The following is a 16,533-nucleotide window of genomic DNA, read 5'->3' as shown; positions in this document are numbered from 1 at the left end:
TAATAATAATAATAATAATAATAATAATAATAATAATAATAATATAGCAGAATAGTACAAAAAACAAATGAGAAAGCAGTGTGTTTTGCTTTTTTAATGAATAACTGTTTTCTCTGCTTGAAATCTCACTAAAAGCATGCCTGATGTCATCTAAAGAACATATAAACAATCTGAGCAGGAAATAATAAGTGCAGGATAAATACTTTGTTTAGAACAGTCTTTTGGAACAAGGCAAAAAACCTGGTCAAATAAAAAGGTCTTGAAAGCTCATCAAAACCTGAAAAGGGAAGGAGCACAGAGGGAAAGATGCTGCAACCAAGGGAGAAAATCTAGTCCCCCAACCAAGTGTACATTTGAGAATGGTGGGATGAATAGCAAGGCCTCTGAGGGTGGGTAGAACCATCAGGGTGAAGGAACCTCAAAGATCATTTAGCCCAACCCCCTGCCAATCCAGGAAAATCAGTACTATGGCATCCAGAACAGATGGGCATTCAGCTTCTGCTTAAAAATTGCTGATGAAGGTTAGTGCAGTCAGTCCCACTATCAAACAGCTTGTACCATCTGGTTGTTTTTCCTAATGTTTAGTTTCAATTTTCTTGCAATTTACACCCATCATTTTGAGCCCTGCTCTTTGGAGCCATAGGACACAAACTTGCTGCACCATTTATGTGACTAGCTCTTCAAGGACTGGAAATGGCTATCATACTGACCAGTTTTTTATGTCATGGTAGCAATGGCACAAGCTTGTCTAACCAGGAATTACAGGGATGAGTGGAATGTTTGAGCAACATGCTTGTTTCTGCATCTTAGTTACAAGCCAAGAATGCCCCTCTGGGTTGTTTATAGGCTATCATTTTTTTTACTTTTTTCGTATCATGGAAAATCCACTGAGGGAAAAAAAGACAGAACTGTTGCATAAAGTCTTCTAATTCACAGTGGTAGTAGCTCTCTGTCTCCCTTGGCCTCTATGCTTGCTTACCTTCTCTTTAGGGGACATTTTAATTAGTCCTTATATGGGTAAAAGCCCATATCATTTAGGTTTTATAGGAAAAATAGTATAAATTGCACTTGAAATTGCATTAATGTCATATGTTAATTTCAGTTAATATGCTATTGCATATTAACTGAAATTAACTGAAAGCCGATGTAGATTACAGTATCAGAGTACTATGCTCCAAAAGACAAACTCCAGAAACAATGGTGTCCACCTTTTACTCTACTTTATGGACACTTTTTAAAGGCAGCTGTATATAAAGTGTGTTGTCGTACTCTAACTCTGGTACTCTAAGAGTTGCTGTGGGCTCACTAGCCACAGCTGAGCAAAAGCATTGCTGGTTACAGCTGCCTTTGGAACATTCAGAAACTAGACTGAGTCCAGGAGTACACCCAAACTGTAGACATGGTCCTTTAAGGGGAATGCCACCCCACCCAGAGGAGATGTACCCACCCCAGTTACCCTCTCTAATGAACAGCATTTTTGTCTTTTCTGTAAACTCAGTCCCACATGTAAGATGTTAACTTAAGGGCATGAGCCTGTAGGAAATATTCCAATGCTTACAGGAGCACTTTTCTTTCTCAATGTGTGATTCCAAATTATATTTAATTTTCCTCTTTATATTTTCTAGAGCTGAGCATTGGGGAAATGGGAGTTTGCCAAGTGTCAGCTCTAGTGGCTGCCTGCCTGCCTGCCTTGAGAAGAACCCTTTTTCATTTAGAATTCCTTTCCTTTGATCCCAGAAGTGTGCGAAAAGGCTTCTGGTTCCCTCTGGCTGGGCAAGAAATACACTTTGCACATGCTCACAGGAACTCAATGATGTAATAAAAATTAATTGGAAAAACCTCTATTATTATACTTAAGCGATGTGAGGGGAGAAATCTGTTACACTTACAATAAGATGTGGAGGGAGAATAGCTCTTGGGTAGGAGAGCAGGAGAAAGTCCATAGTGTCCAGGGACATTTTGCCTCCCCTTTCTTAAGTTTCCTGTGGAGGCTGACCCAGTCAGTATTAGGAGTCATAGGTGGTTTTTTCTTCAGTATAATAAATGTCCCCAAGTGTATAGTTTTCCCCCTAATGACTGGAAGAAAGTTGAATACAGGATTTATTACTGGAGGGGATCTGCCCTGATTATCACATCACCACAGCTTCCATCTGCATTTTCAGTTGCATTTGTAGCCCATTGTCTATATACAGGGAACCACTAAAAATCAAGGCAATGCCCCACCTGCTATGTTTTGTTTTGTTTTGCTTTGCTTTGCTTTTGGAGTGGGGCAGAATGTTAGAATCTGGGTGAAAGAGATTTTCAATGTGAGTTCTCTTGCTGAAAACAATTTTTCACCCAAAAGACAAGTCCTGCTTGTCACAAGCCCTTGTGCATATAAAATAGGTGAAACATTTCATAGCAAGCTTCTGTGCTTCACAGAACTCTGTCCTAGCATGAAGCGTGTACATTCTTCTGAAAACCTCATAGCTGGTCCAATGAAAGTTTTAATTTGAACAAATTGCACACCATGGCTCAACCCCAGAACCTTTCTTGAGCAACTGTCTTACCCTGGGCTTTTTCATTACCATGGAAGATGCCTTATTTTTCCTTGCTATTCAATAGGCACAACTTTGCACACCTAGGAATTGAAGAAATGGAGTCCAGGTCACAAGGCATGACTTCCAAACACTCTTCAACCAAGACAACTCGCACTTCCAGAAGATGGTACTAATTAACAGTTGTCATTGTTTATCTTCTTTGTCAGCACTATTATCTTTTGAGTCTCATTGCTGGACTTTGATTTAGGGCTTCATAAAAAATAGCCATGTAACTATGAGGGACACAGAAAAAAGCCATGGGAAAATAAAAATGTCAATCAGGTGGTAATCCTATCTTTTCTCTTTTCAAATGGACTTGTGCACGGGATTTCAAGTTTGATAAAGACTGTTTTGTAGGAAGGCGTGACTTTAAACCATAGGGGGTGTGGCCTAAAGAAGGGGGTGATTGAATGGGGCAGGGGGCGTGGCTTGGTAACATCTGCTTGCCTTCTAGCTTGAAAAAACAGCTGGGAGAAAGTGTACGGGAGGAACGCGCGGTGTTCGAGCTGCAACCGTGAACGGGTTTGGTCACATTGGAGACCGCATCATCGGTCGCATCAGCGGAAAGGGAAGTCGGAGGGCGTGCACACCCGCTGCTCGGGCGGGCCCCTAAGCAAGCAAGCAAGGGGTGGAAGTAAAACCTCAGCTTTGGGCAGCCGATCTAGATCAGGGGCTGGCCTCCCCGTCCAGATTGTTTGGTGAGGCCGGCTTGTCTTTTACTCCATGCAATGCACTGCCTCCCTTAGCGCGATGCAGCGGGCCGGAGCAGCAGCAGCAGAACCTGGAGGAGGCGGAGGCGGCGGCGAGGCAGTTGCAGCCGCAGCGGCCTCATACCGGGTGTTGAGCCGCTTACTGGGCTATGGTGGGGCTGAATCAGCCGCAGCCGGGTTGGCACTTGGAGGAGCCGTCGGAGAAACTGCTGTTACTGTTACAGCTGCTGATCGAGGAAGGGCAGGCGGGCTGCGGGGCTCGCAGCTTTTGGTTTTTCGCCCTGGCGAAGCTGGAGAGCCGTCGGGGGTTTCCTCGGCCGCTTGTCTGCCGCCGCCTCCGCCTCCTCAACAGCCATCCGAGCTACTGTGCGCAAGGCACCGGTGCGCTTTCTTGGACGCACCGAAAGGCGAACCTGGAGGGGGACGATGCTGGAACGGAGCTGCTGGAGGCCTTCTTTTTCCTCCGGGGGCCGGCCTGGAGTTACAACTGGCCGCTTTGGGGTTACATCAGGCCCCTGCGACGGTCCCAGGAGGGCCGGGCAAGCCTCCCGCCGATTGTCCCTGCATGAGCCTCCTGCCTCCGCCGCCCCTAGCTCCGCCGCCCTCTTTGCCCTTGTTGCCCCCGGGGGAGGAGACTAGTGACGCTCTCCTGGTATTGGAAGCTCTTGGCCCCGAAGAGGATGAAGAGGAGGAGGTGGCAGCTACAGGGCAAGCAGAATCCTCCAATTCAGCGGGTATGGGGGGCAGTCGTGTTCAACTCCCCCGGGCAGCAGTCCCGGCTTCTGCTCCCGCTCCGGCAGGCCCGGTGCCCGCCGTCTCAACCAACCGCTGTAGCTCATCCGCCCCCTCCAGGAAAGGCTCCTTGAAGGTTCGCCTGAGCCGCCTTTTCCGCACCAAAAGCTGCAGTGGACCGTCCTGCAATCCCGCAGCCCCCACTGGTGCACGTCGAGGGGCCGGGGAGAGGGAGCTGCTGCAAGCCACTGCCACTCCAGCCACCTCAGGCACGGCAGGCAGCCTTCCGGATGTGTCCCAGCCTGGGTATCGGGAACAAGACACGGGCAGGTAAGAGACTAGAGGAAGGAGTACAAGGGGTTGTGAATGGGTGTGGAGAAGGGTCGAGGGCGATAGTGAGGAGGCCCATCATAGGTGCTGGGTGAGTGCCACACGGTTAGTTGGGTTTCTTTGAAGCTGTGTTTGGACTAGTGGGTTCTTGGGTATCCTGTGACCATGAATCCAGGTGGGAAGGTTTATCATTAGATTGAGCCTGTGAAGGACAGGGCCTAGGCCAGCCTTCTCTAAGCAGGTACCCATCAGAGGTGTTGGACGACAACTCACATTTCCAGCCAGCAGCATGGTCCTGCTATTTAAGAATGATGGAGGCTGGGGCACCTGATCAAAGGAGGCTGTCCTGAACTCTACCTGATTTGAGAGGGTTTGGCACCGGGTTTTCTTGAGCATGGGCTATAAAAGGGCAAGAGAAGATGTGCTGTTTGTCCTTGATCCTTCTGGCTTCCAGTCTGAATTCAAATGAACCCATTCCTCACCTTCTGCAGCCTCTGTTGCAGAGGGCATGCTCTGAATGCCGGTGGTTCCAGGCATGCTCACACTTGGTGACATTTCTGGTTGAAAGGTTTGTATAGCAATTGGTAGCAAAGAGTTTCTTCCTGAGTCCCTGGAGAGTCACTGTCCAGAGTGGATGGCTCTGGGACAGATGAATCTGGCCTGTTGTAAGGCAGTTTCCTGAGTTCCACTTGGTCTCCAAGTCTTGAATCCCAAAAGGAGGATTCCGCTGCCATCTAGTATTCCTATGGTGGTGGCTAAAATCTGCTGATTTTGGAAAACAAAGGCTGTGAACTACTCAGGAAGGTGTAGAATTGAGAGGGTTTAAAGATTGGCTGTCCGTGGAAGACTGTGTAGGGATTTTCATAGATTTTCTAGGGCCCTAATGGGAAACCTTTTCAAAAACTGTATTCTTTTCAAAAACTGAAAACCTAGGCCATGGAAAGCTAGAAGGCAGGTCAGGGTCTACTTGGTGTTTTGCAGTAGATTGGCAAGAGTTTCTGATCCTCTTAATCATCTAATAATAGTAACAACTAAAAGCGTTTCTCTTGCTAAATTAAGTTGCTGGAAAAGAACACTTCAGAGTAGGTATTTTTGTGGGCTAAGTTCTGGTACTGATCATAAATTCTTGGGTTGAGCATTTGCGCAGAGGCATCCTTTCCTTAATTCGGGGTCTAATTGGTGGATCTTAGGGTTTTGTTTACAAACCATAACTAGATCCTCCAAGCCTGAAATCTGTCTTCCTCTGCCACTGGCTGGAAGTCAGGAATTTTACAATGCCTAGTGGATTCATTATTGTTAACTATTATTGAATGAAGTGATCAAGAGTAGATTCTCTTATATTGGAGGCCTAGCACTGTGGTTTTCAGTTGTGGTGGGGTTAGGATTATATTCTCCAGTGTTTTTACATGTCAGAATAAGGATACTTTCAGTATTTAATTCTCCTAGCCCTTAAAAGTCATTGACCTGGTTTGCACATAACAGCAGTCCGGAGTGTGGGTTGAGTGCAGGTTGTTGCTGAATGATAGGTTCACACATACTGTGAACCTAGATGTTGTTAACTATGAATAATCAAGGGTTTACAACACAACAACAAACCATGGGCTCTCTTCCTGGGTGGTTCATTGTTATTCACCAATACTTAAACCATAGTGTATGGTTTATAACAACCCACACTTCATCAACAATCTGTACTCAGCCCATACGCTGGGTTCTTCTATGCATGCCAAGCCATTGTGCTACTATTCTGGGTTTTTCTCCTTAACAGATTTTTTTCCTAGTAGGAAAAAAGCTAGAAAATGCTTGGAAAACACAGGAGGATTATCAGTGTAAAATCCTCTGTAAAGTTCCATCTGGGTCTCCTGTAAAATTTCGCAAACAAGACAAGGGAATTGCTTAGCAAAAGACTCATCTGGAAGCACTCCTAGTTGTAAATGGTGGTTTCTGGTGTAGTGCATTTTCCAGCTCTTGAGGCCTAGCAGTTGTGGTTTAATTTGATGGAAATGAGAATTTAGGGAGTATTGCATGATGACAGGTTGCTGAGTTGTAGGAGTTTTTTAAAAAAATTATTTCCCCCCTGCTGCAGAATCTTGATGCACTGTCTGAGATCTGCTAAGAACTGTAGTCCAACATATTTGGAAGGTTGCCTTAAGAAAAATCTTGAAGTTGGTTAGGCTAATGGACTTTGTCTTGCTCATGGCCAGGCAGTGAATGAGTATTTGACCTTTATCTCATACACTAAAATCTAATACTGTATGCTCCATACTGCATCGGTGCATGAGTCTTAAGTTCTCATTTGTAAGAGGTTAATTAGTTAATGTTGGTGCTGAATGTTCTCCAAGATCTGTTCTTTCCTAGCTCTTTTGCATGCCGAATGTTTTAGAGACCTCCAGGGAAGGATTCTGGGTATCAGGGCTAGGGAAGACCTCTGTATGAAAACTCCTGCTGGTAAAATAGAAGAGACTGGGCTAGATGGACCAGAGGTCTGGCTTGGACAGATTCATGTGTTCACAAAAGCTCTGCAGGCCTGATAAATTGCCAGGGGTTCAGTCTTGCACATGTGCTGCACTGGTGGTCCTTGGGCATGGTCCAGAAATGTGCTCAAGCTAAGTAGGTTTGATTTTGGTCAATTCCTGGATTGGACTGGCAGACTCAGGAAAATCTTGTGTATGTCACCTTGTCAAGTTCTAAAGGAACAAGATTAGGATACAAATTTATTTATTTCTCTACCACCCCACAGCTGAAGCTCTTTGATTCACACAGCCCATAAAAACAGATGATAAATATGCAATTAAAATATCAATTTTATTGGAAAAGTAAAAGTCTTAAACAGCTAAAAACAGATAATAAAGCCAGACAATAACAAGGAATAAAAAGAGTGATTCTGCAAAACACCTGAATCAATAGGTATACAACCAGCCTTGTGGATTATGTATCCTCACAGGCAAAAGCCAAAGGGTGGGGGGCAGGAGATATTAGTGTATACTGAAGTTGAAACATAGCAAGTAGGAAGGGGCCTCTCAGTCTGTTAGTACAATTTTTGTCCTTTTTTGGTCATTATGAAGGTTGTGAAGGTTCCCCATTTTGACTCTTCCAATAATTCAGCAAACATAGGAATGGTACATTACAGTTTAACAGTGGTCAGGTAATTGGTCTGGGATTGGAGGCCTAGGGTGTCTGGATAATATTGGTAGATTTTCTGGTGACAGTGACTCAAGTTCGAAGGGAGTGTGATGTGTTTTCTGCTAATGAAAGCAGGTCTGGGGTGATGTTTGTGGTGTGCAAAAAAGGCCTAGAACTTTCATTATGTAAACAGTCACTTACTTGAAATCCTAGAAAAAAATGTATGTGTTGAGGCAAGTACTAGATTATCTGTATAAAAGTTTACCTGTGGCACGAAGCAGTACATGTTCTTGAAAATCAAACCTTAAATTCTGTACCTGGAGTAACCCAAATTCTGAACCAGGAGAAGTGGATTAATTCAGTCACAGTAATTTAATTCAGTCACACTTAATTAACTGTTCACTTCATACTGTCAGTTGTAGTGTGCTTATTGTACAGTAGTATAGTTCAATACACAAAAGAGGAAATATTCTAAAATCCTGGGTAGCCATGTTTGTCCACTGGGGGTAAAAAACAACTCAGAGTTATGCTATACCAGGGTAGGTAGTGTGGAGGGCCATGGGCATCAGTGTACCCTAGACACCTTTTTTAGCTCCCACCAAAGTGTCCTATCCCTATACTGGAAAAAAAAAACACATTTTTGTTTGCAGCTAGGATTGCTGTGAGATATGCTTCTATTTGTGCTGAAAATGGCAGATTTAAAGGAGTTGCTTAGGGTGCTAGGGCTCAAACTCCATCTTTGCCTTGTACTCATTCGTTTGGGCAGGTAACTTCACTAGTGACTAGCCATGCCTCCATGGCAGCCATTTTGTGGTAGTGTTCTGGAGAGTTTCTCAAATTGTCAAATATATCCATGACCCAAAAATATTGCCCTGCCCTGGGCTATACCTTTGTGGGGAGAAACCAGAACAGTACAAAGTTGTGAGCAAGAAGTAGAGCTGTCTAGATCTCTTCATCAAGCTCAATGCTAAACAAGAGTAGGAGAAGAAAACAGGCACTTTGTCAAAAGACCCAACGCTTGTGGTTTGGGAAGTGTTAGTGTAGAAAAAATGGGAGCATGGATGCATGGTAATGAGTTCCCTTGGCTGTTAATGCAGGTGCATTGTTTAAGTTGAAGATAGTAGAAAACCAGAACTAAGGGAAGAAAGGGGGGTCTAATTCAGGTCAGGGTTGGCCTTACTATTGTGAAGAATAAAGCAGCGCCTCAGGGAGCTGATTTTGGATAATATGAAAGGGCAGCAAATTATGTTATTTATTGTTGTGTTTTTGCTGCCAGGAAATGTGCTTGTGGGAATTTCTGCCTCAGGTGCCAAAATACATTGGCCAGCCATATGTATTTATTTGAAATCTTCCTGTACTGCCTTTGTGAAGCCAATAATGGTGGTTCATGATATTCAGATACTGAAACAAAGCTTCCCTCCCCTTCCCCACAAAAAAGAAACCAGTAACCAGCAAACCACAGGAATAAAGCTCAGGCAGGTGGAAGGTCTCTTCAGGAGGTGATGGCATGAGCTCTCCTCCCTGGGCTTTCCTTCTTTTCTCTTCCCTGGGTGGTGGGGGATACAGGGCTCAGGTGGCCCAGGGAAGTGTGGGGGGGGGGGGCTGCTGCCCCAAGAGTCCTTTCAGGTCATTGATGCTTCCATTAGGACAGGGGTCTCAAACTCGCAGCCCGCGGGCCAATTGCCGGGACGGACGGGGCACGGGGGAGGGGCCCTGCGGCCTTCAAAGCGCCAGCGGCGCCCGGGCCGGCCACGGGATGAGCGGCCCACCACCACCGCAGTGGTGGAATACTTGCTGCGGCCCGGCCTCACCCAGACTCTACTTCCAGCGGCCCCCAGGTAAGTTGAGTTTGAGACCCCTGCATTAGGAGCTGAAAGCATGAGCCATCTAGCCTGGGCTTCTCTTCCCTATTCTCTCAGGACAAAACTATCCAGGGAAGTACCTTCACTACTGTGTGCTTTGGGCAGAGTTGGCTGTTCACCTCAGGCAGAGGTACTGGACCTGTGGCAGAAGTTGTTGGGCGTTCAGAAGGCGTGGGATGCCATAGAAAAGTAGCTACTGGGAAACTCTAGATGTGCTTATATACACTGATATTCTGTCTGAAGCAGGACTCCTCAGAGTGGTTAGACTGGAAAGGTCTGGATTGATATCACGGTTCACACAGGAAGGCTGATTGGGTGACCTTGAGCCAGTCATTCTAACAGAGGTGATAAACTGTTTGGTTTATTTGAATCCACATTGGAGATAGACTTGCATAATGGAGTGCTTCTTGGTGATTTTACAGAAATCCCCCAAGCTCACCTTTGCAATGTGACCCTCAATGTGGTATTGTTACTTAGCTCTAGAGATAGTCATATGCCTAGAGTTCAGACTGGCTTGTTCACAGACATAGATGTTCTTGTACATCAGAGAACTGTGTTTCTTCTTCCATTTTTACTTCCTTTCGTGGCCGTTGATGTGTCATTGATGGCTTATATGAGTATGGTGTGGGTAAGCAAGCTGCTAAAAACTTAAATGACAGGTAATTATTTGCAAGGCTTGATATAAGGAAAAAAACCCTTACAGGGTAATCAGTTTGACCCTAAAAGTTCTTATAGCCTATAAGAGAAGATGTTGGGGTATCAATATTTCTGAAGAATCCCACTCTTTCTTCTTGGATACTAGCTTAAATCCTTTGAAGAACTGAATTTAAAAAATGCCATGGTGAGGTCTAGAAACTTGGTTGCATTTTAGTTCTTAAATCAAGAGGGTGGGAGCCTGATGAAGGAACACACTTCTAATAGCTGCTGCACATTTTTTCCCTGTCAGAGGTACAGTTCATTCGTGCAGAGAAAACAGTTATTTGTAAGAGTCACGCTTGTTCAATCTGCGTGGAGAATGATTGAATGAACTGGAGTATTGGGTTCTTATTTACTTGAAACATTTACACCCTCCTACAGTTCCAAGAAACAGTGTTGATCACAAGACAGAAGTAGATCTGAAGCAGAGACTCTTGGGTGTGTGGGAGAAAGAACAGACCTTCTTGAGAGGTGAATAGACACCCAGCATTATCTTATTTACAGGCTCATCTGTCCATCTTTTTGTAGAAAACCAAGATTGATGCGAACACAAAGTGCCTTTTCTCCAGTTGCTTTTGGTCCCCTCTTCACAGGTGAGTTTTAAATCTGATTTGTTTCCTTCCATGAAGGAAGCATTTATGGCTACCTTAATCTGTATATGTAACATGTTGCCATTAGTGTTTTTAAATTCTGGTCTCTGTCACACATGTGCATGCATGAAGGCACACACAGACAGGGATAGATCTCTCTAGAATGGTAAATAGAATTCTTTGTAGCAGTCTTTCTCACCTTTGTACCTTACAACCCCCATCATCCCCAGCCAGCATGGTCAAGACCTTAAGAGAGTTCTCACCTGAACACACCAGATGGGGGTGTGTGGTAAACTGAATTAGTTTTACTGTGTGACCAAATACACTTTAAATATAGCAGTCTCTATAGCTATCCTTAAGCTCTGGGTTAGATCTCTCTTCCCTTTTATCCACAAGACTTACCGTGGTCAAACTCAATTATTGTTGCTTACTTCATTATTTTCATGAATCATTTACTAATAGCAATAATTTGTGTGTTTGTATTGCCTTTTCATAAAATCCACTAAGGCAGTATACAACTGCTCAAAACAATAACCTTTAAACCAACTATATTTAAGCAGCTATTTAAAAGACAAAGACAGAATGTTGCCTTCGTCTTCTCTAATGGCAAGAGAGGTTTGGCTGTTACTGTTCCAGCATCTAAACTCAAACTTCCCAACTCCCTATGAGGATTAGTGTATACTTTCTGAGTAACTTGGATGAGAGAACAAAGACATTAATGCCAGGTTAGATAAGATTAAATGGAATCCATCAGATGAAACATAACAGTATTAACCGCAGTGTTAGTTATTTCAGAAAGGAACTGACCACAGAATTGCAGTGAAAGAAATGCAGAACAGCAAAATGTTAATTCTGATATTTGATACATTCCCCTAAATGATATAATAGCAGCTAGGTTCCATTTATGTGGCTACAGAGAGTCTGTAATGAAAGGCAGTAGTTCTGAGTTGAAAATTAAAAGTGCATCTTTGCCTCCTGGCAGAAAATAGAGTTGGGAATCTAGGGAGCATGCACTAACTGCAGGATGAACATATCCCCTGCCCCAGTGGAAGAGTAGGAGTACAATCCCATGTATGGCTGCTCAGAAGTAAGGCCCTTTATGTTTCATGGAGCCTATTCCCAGGAAAGTAGATCTAAGATTACAGTCTGGGCTGTGTATTTATGAGGGGTGTGCAAATCAACAAAGCCTGAACCTCTCCAGATTTTACCTTGAATTTGTTTTTGACTAGTGACCATATTAGGTATTTTGAGGCTTTTTTTTACCATTTGTGTATGCATCAATTCTGTGCATTTTTGAAATGTATACTTTTCTCCCATTGATTAAACTTTCTGTTTACCCTTCTAATGCATGTTCTTCAGACGTGGCCGTTTTAGTTATATTTTTCTTCTATGAAACTGAAATGTATGGGCTTTGGCATTTGGGTCTGTGTGAATTGGGTGAATTCTGTTTTTTAATAAATGAACTGAAACCAACAAAATTAATTCTAAATATTCATCCCAAATATTACCAGGACTATGACTATGAAATGGATGCAGAAGCATAACCTGATTCATTCCTGGCTTCAGTTATGGGTCAGGGCATGTCTGTGCAGGTCTGTTTCAGTGACTGGGGTGGAATAGATCAACAGGGAGTATTTACATAACACTGACTTTTGAATGAATGCAGGATGGCTCATTCAGATACAGTCTAACAGAAGACTATGTTTAATCTCTAATGACTTGCATTCCTAACTATGCATTTTGGGATGCTTCTCCCAACTTCTTAGGTGTATTATTGGTGAAGTGAGGAGATGCAGTCTCTATCTTTCCCTTATTTAGATAAAACAGGAGCTAAAGATCCTGCAGCAACTAGAAAGTTGCAGTGAAAAGGGAGTGATAGATCTAGATGGAACCCCACAGTTTAGGGTACAATCCTTAGCATGTTTTGATAGAAAAAGTCCTGCAATTCTGGGAGGTGTAGCCATTTCTTTTTAATCTTAAATAGGCTTGCACCCTTAGATTCTCAGATTTGACTACCCAGGGATTAACATTTGTTGGTTTATGCTTGCTTTACCCAAAGAATATCAGTGCTTTTGGGGATGGTGTTGACAAATCAATCTTCCGTTAAAGGATAAACTTCTCTTCCATGAAGACTTGTCCTGAAATGAGATGTTGCTTATTTTTTCATAACTTCATGGAATTTTGTGATTTCCCTTCCCCCATTCTAAAAAGTTTGAATTCCTCTCCTGAGGCATAATTATTGGCAGTAAGTGCTTTAAGGTAAAGTGTGTTGGTATTTGGGGTGGGGGGAGAGATTTGGCCATGGCCCTTTTTCCTTCAGTCCTGCCCACCCCTGGATTGCAGCCTCTGAGACCTTCTTTAAAAGGGAATACATCCCTTGACCTGAAAGACATGCTGCACTGCTGCCTTAACCGATGAATTTGGAGACAGGGTGTAATGCTAGAAAAGTAAGAGAGAGGCATTCTGCATATGGTCAGGGGAACTTTTCCATATTCCTTCACATAATTGAATATTTGGACTAAGTATTAAAAATACATTCTGAGTCCCAGCACAAATTAGGTCCTCCTTTAATTTAAAGTGTGGGTGCATTTCTGTAATCTATACTGTTGGAGATTTCACTATATTGGTATGTCTTGAAGTATTCTCAGAGGTCAGGAATGGAAACTGGTTGCAGTTGGTCACTGGCAAGCAGAATGGGACTCTACGCTTGTTCGTTCATTTTTATTTTCTGAGCTGGCATTTCTGTACCTCCTGTCATCCCTAAAAGTGATTATAAAATGAAGTATCACAAAAACAATAATTAACAATATCACAATCTCAGTTTCACATTAGAAACCATTAGGAGATGGTCTTTAGATACTCTAGCTTTAAGCAATTAATTGCTAAGTAATTAATTGCAATTAATTGCACCTTGAATTGGACCCAAAACAAACGAGGCCAAAGTAATTGATATTAAGATCAGTGTAATATGCTCTAAAAATACACACTAGTAAACACTCTGGCTGCTGGATTTTGTACCAGTTATCATTTCCAGATGCTCTCAATAGAAGCCCCATGTAGAACATGTTGCAGGTGACTAATCAGGTGATGGCCAAGGCAGTCATCAGTGTGGCCAGATTTTTAAAGGGACTTGAATGAGTTGTTCCTAGGTCTGAGCGCACAACATTAAAAAATACCTTCTGGGGGTAGAGTCCTAGATGAAGTCCTTCTGGTACTTGGGAAAGTTGCTGGCACTAATGCTTTCATTTTTCTTCATTTCTCCAGGTGAGACAGTGTCACTGGTGGATGTGGATATCTCTCAGCGTGGTTTAACGTCCCCGCACCCCCCGACGCCCCCACCTCCGCCACGGCGAAGCCTCAGCCTTCTGGGTACTGCTTGCCTCCCTTTTGCAAAACCTCACATTTCTTCCAGCATCTTTCCTGAGGAATAAGTCCTAACCATTTCTCCTATCCTCTACTTTGTGCTTTTATTTTAAGAGGTCAAACCCTCTTGGAACCATTTGCATAACATTTGGTAGTTTTCACATTCTTTGGCCAAAAAGAGAACTTTGTGAGGAAACAACCTTGCTGTTTTCTGTCCTGAATGCACCAATCTTCTTCCTCCCTCTCCCACCCCTGAATTCTGTGCCAAGTCAAACTCAGAGCCAAATTCTACAGGTTGTCAAACATTTTGCAATTTTGTGTGTTTTGCTTCAGCTACATGTGGGGAAGGATAAGGAGTCATGTAGAAGATTGACATCTCTGTCCCTGCACCCTTGGAATTCCATCTCATACTTTTCCTGAGTTTCTACCTAACCATTGCCCATGTCTGCCTTGAAAAGGAAATCTGTAATCACAGTCAGAAGGTCTAGAAACCTACTTTTATAAAGTGAACTGGTTAATGGTTTCTGTAACCTTATTCTATGTATCCATATGTAGAAGCAAGTCCATATCTGAGCGTATGTTGCTGCCTGACACTAACCATTGTTGACCTAGTCCAGTGTTGCTGCAACATTAACTGTATGTTGCCTGTAACTTGCCTTGAATTGAAGACTCTTATTTGGATCCAAAGCACTTGTGTCTCTTTGAATGGGTTAACATCACACACAGCTGTCTTGGGCATTGGAACTTTCCTTGAAGGATTTTACAGCATGAAATATATTTAAATTTAGCTATAATTGGGCATTAATAATTGTTCTGCATACCTTTAGTTCTCCTTGAATTTCATTCTGTCTATGCGTCTGAATAAACAGAAAGTGGGGATGGCACCAAGCCAGTGAAGGTTTTAGTACTGTCTTTCCTGACTTGGGGCCCTCTGGATGTGTTGGACAACAACGAAACCTCAGCTGTCTGGGGATGATAGGAAATGTAGCCTTGCATACTGTGGGGCACACAGTTGTAGAATGCTGTTCTACAGGCGTAGAGGAAACTTGTTGAATTGGGTAGAATTGTACTGGATGTTACAAGAGATGCCAAACTCAGTGCTGTGGGTCTTCCTTCTCCCTCCACTTTAACTCCTTGGTCTAAATAATGGATATGATGAAGTCATCTCATTGTTCCACCTCCACTTTATGCCTCTGGCTTTTGGGAATGGGTTATTATGCAGCATGATGATATAACATATATTCTACAAACAAGAGTGCTGGAGTAGAGGCATGAGATGGTGGCAGCATTGTGTCTAATGTTTAGCTAAACCTGCTGTGCATTTCAACCTAAAAAATCATTTATGCAAATACGGTGTGTCTGGCTTGTATTATGCATGGACCCAGTTAACATGATACTGCTGATACATTGTGGATTATTTAACCCATGATTAGCCCAGTGTGTGCTACAGCTCTTTTGATAGTGAAATTAGGCCTATTGGAAGTTGCACAGTGTCAGTCATTGTGGGTTACTCAAGGGTTAAATAGCACTTGCTTAACGCAGTATATGCAGTAAGGGTCAAATGAGAGGTATTTAACCCTCAAATAACAGATAGTGACTGGGTTCAGATGACATGGGGCAAGTGGGAGTTGTACAGTCAAAATGATGGCTGCACAGTACAGCTTGTTGTGGATTAAATAACCCATAATGAGACAGCTGTGTTATATGAACTAGTTCATCATTTGTCAAGCCAGATGTAAAAAAAGATCTGTTTGCTCTGGCTTGACAGGTACTTCAGAGCTCTCCCCCCCCCTTTTTTTTCCTGTCCAAGTAGGCAGCAAATTCAGATTTTTATTGAGACCCCAATGGGCTACCATGAATGTTTTAGCATCACAGGTTCCATATTGGATGCACATGCTGTATGTCAAATGTAGCTCTGTTAAAGAGCTTTCAATTCTTTATGACCCCCTTAAACACAAACTGCCCTACATATATAGGTTCGTTTAATCCACAAATTGAAATATGAATGTATGCATCCTGTTTCATTGACATCACTGTGTGTATTTGAAATCTGGGCACATCTTTGAGGCTATCAGATGCAGTTGCTTGTATTAAACTAAGAAGAAATGTTCCAAGGACAATTGGCTTCTGGACATCCAAATTTATCCATATCTAAGACCTTCAGTGATTGTGGCTATGTTGCTGTTTCTTTCAGAGATTTTTTAAACAAAACTTTCTAAAACCATAGCTTTTATTCTTAACACACCCGATATCTGATGCTTTATAATTTATACAGTCAACAAAAAACTCTTCAATAGGTATGTTATAGACACACATTTTTATTAATGTAGAAGACTACCAAGAAGTGTGTTTGGTGCTCAGAGAAAGGAATCCTACTGTGAGCCTATCTTTTTGCCCTGTTATTTTATACTTCCTGGACCTTTCAATTTTTTTGTTCTTCTTCTAGACGATATCAGTGGGACACTGCCTACATCTGTCTTAGTGGGTCCGATGGGGTCTTCGTCCCTCCAGTCTTTTCCTCTGCCTCCGCCGCCTCCACCGCACGCCCCTG

At 43.1% G+C, this 16,533-nt stretch overlaps 1 protein-coding gene across 1 annotated transcript in view; it reads left to right on the top strand.

Annotated features, from left to right (window-relative positions):
• The first annotated feature begins 3,329 nt into the window (after positions 1–3,329).
• SOCS7 (suppressor of cytokine signaling 7) overlaps positions 3,330–16,533 on the top strand; it is a 28,033-nt gene continuing 14,829 nt past the window's right edge. Inside the window, exons 1-4 of the mRNA XM_044444503.1 lie at positions 3,330–4,351; positions 10,558–10,622; positions 13,884–13,988; positions 16,429–16,533. Of these exons, the coding sequence (XP_044300438.1) occupies positions 3,330–4,351; positions 10,558–10,622; positions 13,884–13,988; positions 16,429–16,533 (1,297 nt within the window). The remainder of the gene's footprint in view (positions 4,352–10,557; positions 10,623–13,883; positions 13,989–16,428) is intronic.

This window comes from Varanus komodoensis, unplaced genomic scaffold, assembly GCF_004798865.1.
Source record: "Varanus komodoensis strain SLA01 unplaced genomic scaffold, ASM479886v1 scaffold45, whole genome shotgun sequence".
Lineage (NCBI taxonomy): Eukaryota > Metazoa > Chordata > Lepidosauria > Squamata > Varanidae > Varanus > Varanus komodoensis.
Note: the sequence above shows the minus strand (reverse complement) of the source record. Positions and strands in the feature narration are given on the sequence as shown.